The 10,825-nt window shown below is 43.8% G+C and overlaps 1 protein-coding gene across 2 annotated transcripts in view; it reads right to left on the reverse strand.

The window, feature by feature from the left end:
- SYTL5 (synaptotagmin like 5) overlaps window positions 1–10,825 on the reverse strand; it is a 92,586-nt gene that overhangs the window by 36,784 nt on the left and 44,977 nt on the right. For both annotated transcript variants that reach the window (XM_019529113.1, XM_019529112.1), the window contains exons 5-7: window positions 9,463–9,588; window positions 4,119–4,275; window positions 2,828–2,957 (exon numbers count right to left, since the gene is read on the reverse strand). In XM_019529113.1, the coding sequence (XP_019384658.1) occupies window positions 2,828–2,957; window positions 4,119–4,275; window positions 9,463–9,588 (413 nt within the window). The remainder of the gene's footprint in view (window positions 1–2,827; window positions 2,958–4,118; window positions 4,276–9,462; window positions 9,589–10,825) is intronic.

Raw genomic sequence — 10,825 nt, forward strand, 5'->3', positions numbered from 1 at the left:
GTGGGGCACGGGACAGAACTGCAGCTCATCACGGGGAGGCAGCTCCTGCTGCTGCTTACATCCTGGGAGGGCACAGGGAGGTGTGTGCCCCCACAGATCTGCATGGAGCAGGTGGGCTACAGCTGTGGGTTAGAGCTAGGGCTGCACCAGGGACATCTTGGTGGGGGCTGGGCTCAGGGCAGGGGCTACAGAGGGGGCCCTTGAGACACCCCTCCATAACTGTGAATTGAGCGGCATCCCATTTCAAAAACTCATTAAATATATGACAGTGGTTACCTCAATGCCAAGGAGCCATCCCAAATTACACTGAAGGCCTGCTACCAGAGCCACCACCACCATGTGCCCGGCACAGCTCCAGCTCTTCCCGGCACATGTGTGGAGGCAGGGTGTTGAGCCAGGGCTGTGCCGGGCACATGGTGGCACTTGGATTAGGGCTATGGCAAAATTTGGGGTGGCTGCAGCCCCCTCCATAGTCTCCACCCAGAGCCCAGCCCCTGATGAGAAGAGCCCAGTGTAGCCCCGGCTTCAGCCCACCTGCCCCACTCATACAGATCTGGAAGCACAAGCTCCCCTTCCTACCCTCTCCATGCCCTCCTGGGGTGCAAACAGCAGCGGGAGCTGCCCCCTCCCACCGACGAGCCATAGCTCTGTCGCGCACCTTGCTCAGCCCAGACAGCACCTGCCCCTGCCCCTTCCCCCTCCCTCACTGCAGGGGGCGCTGATTTATCCCCCAAACCTACGCCCCTTCCCTCCCCCCCTCCCGTTCCACCACACTAGACTTACCAGCTGCATGCAGCTCTCCAAGCTGCCAGGATCTACTCCTCGCTGCCTGCGTGCTGCGCTGCAGCTGCATGCACACATTAGCATTTATCAGCCAACCTATCAGCCGCATCAGGCCAATTTCCCTTACAGCCAATTTTCTTTATATCAGTACCAATCCAATATTGGACCGATGTATCGGTGCACCTCTACAATGTAAGTGTCATATGGTCACTCTCCACCTAGCTTTTGACTTTGAGGCAGGGTCTCCTGCTTGGACCGTCACAGTATCCAGGATGTAGACAGCAGGTCTAGAGTTAGTTAGGCCTAAATACTTAGGGGGACTCTTGTAACCCTTCACTTCACTTCCACAAATAAGTTCAGGTTTCAGGGCTGAATGAATAATAAAGATACCGTGTCTGCAACTGTTGTTTCTTATGTGTGGTGAATGGCCACAGGCTGCTAGGCTCTGGGTCCCAGGCATGTCTCTCTGTACCCTGACATACCAGCTTAAGGCCAACAATATAAGAATACCAAATGCTTTGGTGAAACAATTCCCTTAGCTCTCCCCAAAAGAATTGTTACAGCTGATGTGGCTTCCTTCCCTATGTGGTGGGAAAAAGGCAGTCTCTTTAGCAGGATGAGACATGGGAAATTTTGATTTAGTTAGTCCTCCCACACCCCCTGACCTGTAGCTACAGCTAGCTTAAGAGAAGGATGTCCCTAGTCACCCCTTTCAAGTTCCCCCAGAAAGAAAAAAAAATCTGCAGGATCCACTATCCTACGTAGATGCCTTCCCCCATTGTCAGACTGCCTAAATGTTTCTTCACTTTCCTATCTGCTTTAGGAACATGAAGCTAAATATTAATGCCCAATCTTTATTTTCGGAAGTAACAAGAAAGAGAAAATCCCTCCATACAAAAAAGACAGTAGTAAAAAAAGACCTCTTCCTACAGTTGTAATCTGTCTGTTCAAAGACACATGGATGCTTTCAAGCAGAAAAATCTAAGGTGAAGAACATAGTGACTTTGATTAGCTCTGTGGGATATGCTACCAGGTTTTTGGTAGAGGCTAACCCTAGCTGAAACAGAGTGACTGAGCCCTGCTGTGAACCAGACTAGCTTGTAAATCCGAAAGGCTGAACAGGGCTGGTTTTGAGGATGACTGAGTGACCAAGAAGAGTGAAAAGATCCAGGGATTCTTGACTTTTCAGTTTCAATAAAAAATAAGGTGATCTTCAGTAGCTATCGGAAAATGGTTCTGAGCACAGTTTGTTACATTTATATTATCTCCCTACTGGCTTCCTACAATCTGCCCCCCTCAGCCAGTAGATCTGTCCTTCTGTCAGTTATGCGGCATCAAAATCCAACCAGGAGGCTCATATTGTTGGGGTCATTTGGTCCCATATAAGTGGGTATACAACATAATCAAAATCAAAATGCTAGCATTTTCTTAAGGTGCAAATGACCACAAAGTGTTAGGTTTATGACCCATTTGACTGAGGGTATGGATGCACATACATTTCGAGATATTTCAAAAGGGAAGCAGGTGTTACATTATAATTGTTGTGTATGGACAAGTCAGGAATGACACAAATATATTAAAACTGCTCCAATTTTAACACTGCTTCCTCCAGAATTAAAGTTGGAGTAGTTTTGCTACATTTATATGGTTCCTAGCTTGTCCACAGGTAACAAGTAGAGTGTAACAGCCCTTTTAAAATGTTCCTCCTTTGAAATGGCTCCAAATGTACGTGTGACCCTACCGTCAGAAAATGCCACTGAGCACATCACCTTCCACTGATTTTTTTCTTAGAATGAATCATTTGCTAGAATGGTTGTGATGCTACATGGAGTTAGAAAGACCCTTTTTCCAATGTGAAAAGAAGTAAAAGTATTCTTTTTCATTTTACAAGCCTGGTACTTTCAGAATTAACAAGAAATTTAACTACATTTGTATCTGCTTATCTACTATGTACTTTAAAAAGAAAACCCAGAAAGAAAGAGTGGAGCAGAGGGCAGAAGAAGTAGTATTTCACAGGAAGAACAGAATACTAGGAAACACTTACCTGATGAAAGAGAAACCCTAGAAACTGCTATTGAAGGTGTTCCAGATGCTTTTCTGCAATGCCTCTTCACTAAGTTTTCAGGTATACTTTCACTTCCTGACATAGAAGTGCCATTTTCTAAATCAGCTTCCTGCTCAATAAGAAGAATACATATTCCATAAATAGTATAAATGGAAGTCTCAGGGCGTACCATTTTAATTTAATTTGTGTAAATGGAAAGGATTCTGCTAGTATGTTAGTCAGTTATTTAATATTTGTAATATCAGAATAATACTTGTACTTGGAATCATGGATCCATTGTGCTTTATTGCAGTGGTGCTAAAACTTTTTGCTTGATGGGCCAGATGGCCAGTGCTGGCTGGATCCAGCTGATGGTCTCAACTTGGCACCCAGAGCAGGTGCAGTGGGGCCACATCCAGTTGTACAGAGGGGGCAAGGGGCAGCCCAGCCCTGATCCAGCCATGGGTTAGAAGGGGGCCTGGCCTGGCCCCACAGGGGGAAAGGAGGCTTGATTCAACCCTAATTAAGCCATGCAGGGGAAGGGGGTGTGGCCCAGCCCTGATTTGGCTATGTGGGAGACAAGGGGAATGTGGCCTGGCCTTTATCCAGCCCTGCGAGGAGAGGAGGCATAGCCTGGCTCCAATCTACCGCACAAGCTTAGGTGTCTGGCAGCATGGAGAGGTGGCTGTATTAATTGCCACTATTCCACCAGTGCCAAATTTCCCAATGTGTGGAGAGCCCCCTGGTCTGGATGCCATGGCTCTGTGGGCCATATTTGGCTCATGGGCTAGAGTTAGAGCATACCTGCTTTACTGCATAAAGGCAACGATTCTGCAAGTGAAGACAAATAATGCACATTTATAATCTTCCCTAATTTTAAATAGGCCGGGTCCACATGTAGTTTTCATACTAGTGTCTCCATTTCAGTTGGGGTGTGGCTTTTACCAATATAAAATCTCTACAGTTATACTTGTAGGCAGGTGCCATGTATAAATTTTCCCTTTCTTGTACAGTAACTACAAGGATACCAGCATCCATATTAGAGGATTGTATTCCTTTAACTATACTGTTATATATGTCTAGCTGATATACTGTACTAGTATCTGGTATCAAAATGGGAGATTTTACATCACAATGGGATTAAGGATTAAACAATTATCATTAGGAGGTTTGATGTTTCTCAGCTGCAAACTGCTCTGATAGGGCAACTAGTGACAAAAACCTGGTTGATTATGGTGTCAGTGATGTGTGAAGGGGAGACATGTACAGTCGGCAGGATCGCTACATTCACCTTGCTGTAATCTGGAGTCATGCCACGCGTGCTGGGTGCTGGTGATCTCTGATGAACTGGAGTGGACACATTACTCCGGTTTGCTGGAACCACTGTGCCTTTCAGGTTATCTGGTATGCTCTCCGCATCATTACTGCCCAGTGAATGAGTGCTGCCCCTGAGGAAAAGAGAGTATAACGTACCGTATGAATAATACATGATGCGCTCTAGGGATCTGGGGGCATGAAAGGTAAGAATTAGTGAGCTTGTGTAAGGGGCTGGGATGTGCCCGGCATGACCCAGAGCCATTGGCTCCCTGTGGGCCAGATCCTATGCCTTTGCGGCCTCTGTGACTGCCCACCCAGGGGCCAGATGCAATCAGCTGGCGGGCTCAATCTGGCCCACGAGCCTTATTTTGCCCACCCCATCTTATAGCCTTGAAGAATCCCGGAGCCAGAGACGCTTTCAATTTCTTTTGTGTTTGCTATGAAAAGAAATAATGTCAAAGCACAATCTTTTTGTCTCATTCTGCCCCATGTACTTCTATAAAGATTCACTGCAGTTAAGGGAGAAAACTACGATCACTTTTTGTAACTGGCATTTTATCATAAATGAAAAATGGTAATGATTTAATTACAAAACCCGTGATTAAGGATGTTCTCACTGAGTTACCCAAAAAAAGTTGTTTAAAAAGAAAAGTAGGTAAACATGGAAAACGTGCAGGTACATGAACCCCAACATGGATCATCAGATGGATTTTGATTCAGAACATCCAAATCTACAACACAGACATCTGCCACATGAGGCTATTTTCTCCTTTACCCTTACGTGGGTCAAGTTTCAGAGGAGGAGACTGCCCATTTTGCCACTGGTTTTCTGGTTTATTTAGTAGACAATAGCAAAACACTCAGAATCACAGAATCATAGAGCAGCAGGACTGGAAGGGACCTTCATAGGTCATCTAGTCCAACCCTCAGACTGAGGCAGGATCATCCCTATCCAAACCATTTTATACAAATCCATCATGTAATCTCATATTAAAACTACTGTCAACCCTGACATGACATAAAACGCTGACCTTCCACAGGTCAAGTAGGAGGACCACCACAGCCAAAATCCTGCTTGTGTAAAGGGTTGTTAACATATGCTCAAGAGATCCCAGGTGAAGGGACATGGCCCCAATTACAGAGGAAGGGGCCATGTCCACTCACTGTCCACACCAATCTGATCATGGGATAAAGTTCCTCCCTGACCCCAAATATAGTGATCAGTCTGACCCTGAACAGTAGGGCAAGACCCGCTAGCCAGGAGCCTCTGGCTTTAAGTCCAAGCAGGAGCACTGGCACACCCCAGTCAAAATCCCCAGACTTGGCTGTAGCCAGGGTCCAATGCCTCTGAGGAAGGTTTTAAAAAAACAAAACAAAATAAAAAACCCTGACATACATGGAAAAGTGATGGAAAGTCCACAGCTGCCCTCAGCAGTCTATTCTAACTGTGAAGAAGATTTCCAGATATCCAATCTAAACCTACTTTGCTGCAACTTCAAGACATTGGTCTACATCCTACTCTCTTCAGCAAGACAGAAAAGGTGTTCCCCCTCTTCTTTATAGCAACCCTTCAAGTATTTGAAGACTGCTATCATGTCCCCTCCTAAGCACCTTTTCTGCAAGCTGAACATGCCTAGCTCCTTCACCCTCTCTTTGTATGACTTGCCTTCCAAGTCCTTGACCATTTATGTCACCTGTCTCTGGACCCATCTACATCACACCTCCAGAACTCTTGGGGAAGATTGCCTTTTGCTATTTTTGCTGGACATGTTCTCTTGCAACCTCCTATTTGTTAGCTGGAGATGGGGACAAATAAATGGATGACAAACTCATGACTTTTCGCTTCTAAGCCCAATGTAACTTCCCCCAAACCAAAGATGTTCGGAAAGAATAAGTAGTGCATGTGTCCCCCCTCTCCATGACACCTCTCTCTCACTTTCCTATTTACTTTGTGGATTACAGACTTATGCTGAAAGCAAAGGCCAAATTACCCTAACTAAGGAATATACAGAAAAATTCAGGACCCTTGATGTCTCAAGATGTTTTTCTAAGTTGTTTCAAATCCAAAGAGATGTAAAGGAAGGTTAAGTGATCTTTTATCTCATTTTTAATAATTACTATTTACCTCATTAAATTAACAATAATGTAGATACATCACAGAATCTCATGTTTGCGCATTGGTGCTTTTTAATTTAAAAAGGTATGAATAAAATCCCATCCTGAAAACAGCAAGCTCTGCTTACTAGCTATTCCACAGAGCATAGCCTTATGAGTTCAGTTTCTGCAGGTTGTAAGATGATTCATCCATCCTGAACACATGGATATGTCAACATGTGCTTTGAATATCTCTATTGACACAGGCTATTAACTTGGCAGGGTGAGGCTGTAGTGATGGGCAAAGGTAGATATTTCCAGATAAAGTCTTTTTGAAGGTTCAGATATTTACAGGTAAGTTCAGCCTATCCATCTCTCTGAACTTTTGCAGGATGTTTATCACAGGACTCCTTGAACACCCAATATAAAGACTATTTTGTCTGTCAAAAAACAAACTAAAGAAAAAAAACCCATTGCAGTCTACTTCTTGCTTAACCTCCAGAGACTACACTTGGAACCTGTGCTAAGCAGCAAGATAGTCCTGGTCTTGAATGCAAAGCTTTCTGTCATGCCCAATCCTTCCAATTTAGCAGAAAAAGTACTGATAAAAAATAAAAAGGAAAGAACAAAAATACACATTCTGTTCTAATAAAATACTGAGGCATGAATCACTGCTGTGTACAAAAGGTCCAATTACCCAAAGGAAACCATGGAACTGTGTTTCTGGATGAGAATCAGCTTTGGTGTTTGTCTGGCAAGTGAGATAGATCTGTGCAGCATACTGTTCAGAGTGAATAAAAGCAGGTTCTGAATCTTCAGGGAGACTGTGCATCAACCTTATATGTCTTGTAGAACAATTAATAATTATTGCCTAAAATATAATTCAGAAGCAAGGAAGGAAATAGGTTTCAGATTTCAATTACAAGACTCACGTGTAATTCATTAATCAACACTAGATTCTTTGCAACCAAGACTTTTCAGTTGTAATGCTACCCCACAGCAATAAATATTCAAACCAATGTTAATATTAATAGCTTGGAAGTTTTATTTTTGAATGTTATCTTTGTTCTTGAATGCATACAAGTATTATTTCATTTTCTTTCCAGTCATCCAGGACCAGCTTTTTAAAAGATTTTAACTCGCATTTTAGGCATCAAAACAAACAGCTAGTTCTATCAAAATTCATAGTTTCAACTCCATTGACACACCATTTTCACCTCCAGAAAAATAAGGAAAAATTACCATTTAGGTGTCCTTGTTGTATATCTGTTTCAAAACAAGGAATATTGCTATTTAATATTAGAACTTTCTGTTTGCAGACAGAATGAAGATAGACCATATTTCAATCCAGACTGTAAAATTTCCAGGCAGATGAAATAATGAGCACTGAGCAAAGAAAACTGGTCTATGTACAAAATAAATAATCAGATAAAAAGGAGGAGAAAGTTAAAATCATAGAATTGTAGAACTGGAAGGGATCTGTAAGATCATCAAGTTCAGTCCCCTGCCATGTGCAGGAAGTTATTGGGTTCAGACAAGCTCAACAAGGTGCCTGTCCAGCCTCCTCTTGAACTTCTTCAAGAACAGTACCTGTACCACCACTGCTGGGAGTGTGTTCCAGATTCTGGCAACCCTTACAGAGAAGTTCTTCTTTACATCTAGCCTGAATTAACCTTCTATAAGCTTATGTCCATTGGTTCTCATCCTCCCTTGGGGTGCCTTCTTGAAGAGATGCCCACCTAAGTCTTGGTGTTCACCCTTGATGTACTTGTAGGCAACTATCAGGTGACCTCTCAGCCTTCTCTTACTCAAACTGAGTAAGAGAGGTAGCATATATCAATTACCTAAATTCTGATCGTTATAGACCCCCCAAAGTATTGTTTATAAATAGCAATACAGAATTATTACTAGGGCTGTGCAAAGCTTTGGTCCCTGATTCAATTCGGCGGCGATTCGGCCCAATTCAGCGGCCAAATCTCCAAACCTGAATTGAATCAGAGGACCTTTTAATCTTTCTGAATTGAATTGGAACCCTCCAATCGATTCAGACATAGAGACAGCTTTAAATGTTTTTTCTACACACCTCTAGGTAGCAGGCAGCTCATGAACACTGCGATGCTGGGGTACATGGAGTGTCCCACAGAAGGGTAGGGGGCTCCCCAGCATGCTCGACGACACACCCAGCAGTGGACCAGAAGCATTTCCTGTCCACTTCTGGGTCTGCTAGGGAGCACAGGGGAACCCCCCTCTGCTCCCCTGGCTCGGCAAATGGTGCCTCCTAGGCCTGGGAGGACACCCAGCATCCCCCTGTGGCATATCGCCAAATGGGGGGGCCCCCTAACATGCTCCCAGAAGTGGGCCAGAAGTACTTCTGGTCCACTTCTGGGTTCGCTACTGAGCACGCAGGGCCCCCTAACACTCCTGTGGGATGCTCCATGCACCCCAGCATCACAGCAATCACAAGCCACACTGGTACCTCAAGGTACGTAGAAAAAACATTTAAAGCTGTGTCTATGTCTGAATCACTGATTCTCTGAATTAGCATTGAATCTTCAGATTCGGATTCAGCTGAATCGAATCAGGGTCAGTGATCTGAATCAACAAACTGAATCACTGTCCCCAATTCAGGCAGAATCTAAATCAAATAGGGTCTGCTTCGCACACCACTAGTCATTACTCCAGGAAAAACTACTCAAAGAATTGCATTAAAAATTATCAGAATTATCATCATGAAAAGACACGGAGGGTGTAAAACATTTTACGAACTGATTTTTTGTCAAGTAAATTCACATTTTATTAAGGACTCAGTTCGGAAAGCTGCTGAGTGTAGCTGATCACCAGGGATCTTGGTTTTCTCTGATAAAAAAAAAATCCTCAATTTTTGGGTTAAAAAAACTAATCCAAATCCACATTTTTCCATGATCAGAATGAAACACTACTATACATATGTTCTGTTTAATTTTATTCATGGAAAAATATGGATTGTGGGGGGGTGGTAAATTAAAAAATTGAGGATTTTTTTTTAACAGAGAAAACCAGGATCCCTGCTGATCACAAATTGTTTCTGAACAAAAAGAGGACAATATTTCCATGAGAAAAATCCTGTTTGTCAGCCAGTCCTGACACTCAGGACTAAAGAAGGGTGCAGAGTAGTTCACAAGACTGTGAAGGAACTGAAGGCTCAAGCTATTAGTGAATTATCATCAGATTGTTCTGTTCCTTACCTGTCTGAATAAGAAGCAGGCTTGTCATTATGCAGACTTTGGGTTTCACCTGCTGAATTGATGTTTCTTCCATTGTCAGATTTCCCGATTGCAATTTCTCCTTTGGTTACTGCCCTGAGGACCCTCCTATTTAACAGAGAATAACAAAACAGGATGGAAATGCGAAACAGAGGCCCCTGCTACATGTTATGTACACTACTGGTTAATCATGCAATATATTTAGACCAGCCACACATGAAAAATAAGACCAGCCACAAATACAAAGCAATTATCTCACAATTAACTGGTTAATTGTATAAGAAATTTAGACCAGTCACATGTGCAGAGTAATTATTACATCATAAAAATGACTGTTCAGCTCTAAAAAGCCTTCCTGCTACAACACCAGTGCTTGAAAAGGTGTAAACTTTATAGCTGGTTTCTATCCAGCTTTAATTTGGAAGTGAAGCAGGGCTCAGAGGAACATTTAGCTACTGTTGCTACTTTGAGATAGAAAATACAAACACTGGTTCTGAGCGTGCCAAACTACCCTGTTGAATCAGTCACAGGGACAACTATTGAATCTACTAGGGCCTAATACTTCACAGATAGCTTCTAGCTGCCTCCAGTAGACAGAGAAGAAGTAAAGACTGGCAAAGACCTTGGCAGCATTGCTCCTGTTGTTGCATAATGTGGACAAAGTTGGAGGCAGGGCAGGGTCAGCTGTTCCTCAGCTCATTGGGTGTAAATACTTCCTGCCTGAACCATAAACCAATAAATCACAACAAATAACGTTAATGAGCACTCGTGGTGCTCTGGTGTGGTGCCAGAGAACTGGAAGAGGGCTAACGTGGTTCCCATTTTCAAAAAAGGGAGGAAGGAGGACCCGGGGAACTATAGGCCAGTCAGTCTTACCTCGATCCTGGGTAAGCTTTTTTTAGAGCATTATCCTGGCGCATGTCCGTGAGGGGCCAGTGGGGGAGGTCATGCTTAGGGGCAACCAACATGTGTTCTTTAGAGGCAGCTCCTGTCAGACCATCCTGGTGGCCTTCTCACAAAAACTTTGGATGCAGGGGTAGCAGTGGACATAGTCTTCTTGGACTTTCGGAAGGCCTTCAACACTGTCTCTCACCCCATTCTCATTAAAAAAGTAGGGGACTGCGGTGTCGACACCTACACAGTCAAATGGGTCACTTGACTGGCTGGAAGGTCATACCCAGAGAGTGGTGGTGGATGGGTCATTTTTGACCTGGAGGGATGTGGGCAGTGGGGTCCCCCAGGGCTCAGTCCTTGGGCCTGCACTGTTCAACATCTTCATCAGCAACTTGGATGAGGGGGTAAAAAGCACCTTGTTTAAATTTGCTGATGACACTAAGATGTGGGG

Source organism: Crocodylus porosus, unplaced genomic scaffold (genome assembly GCF_001723895.1).
Source record: "Crocodylus porosus isolate Cpor-Errol unplaced genomic scaffold, CroPor_comp1, whole genome shotgun sequence".
In the NCBI taxonomy this organism is placed as follows: Eukaryota; Metazoa; Chordata; order Crocodylia; family Crocodylidae; genus Crocodylus; species Crocodylus porosus.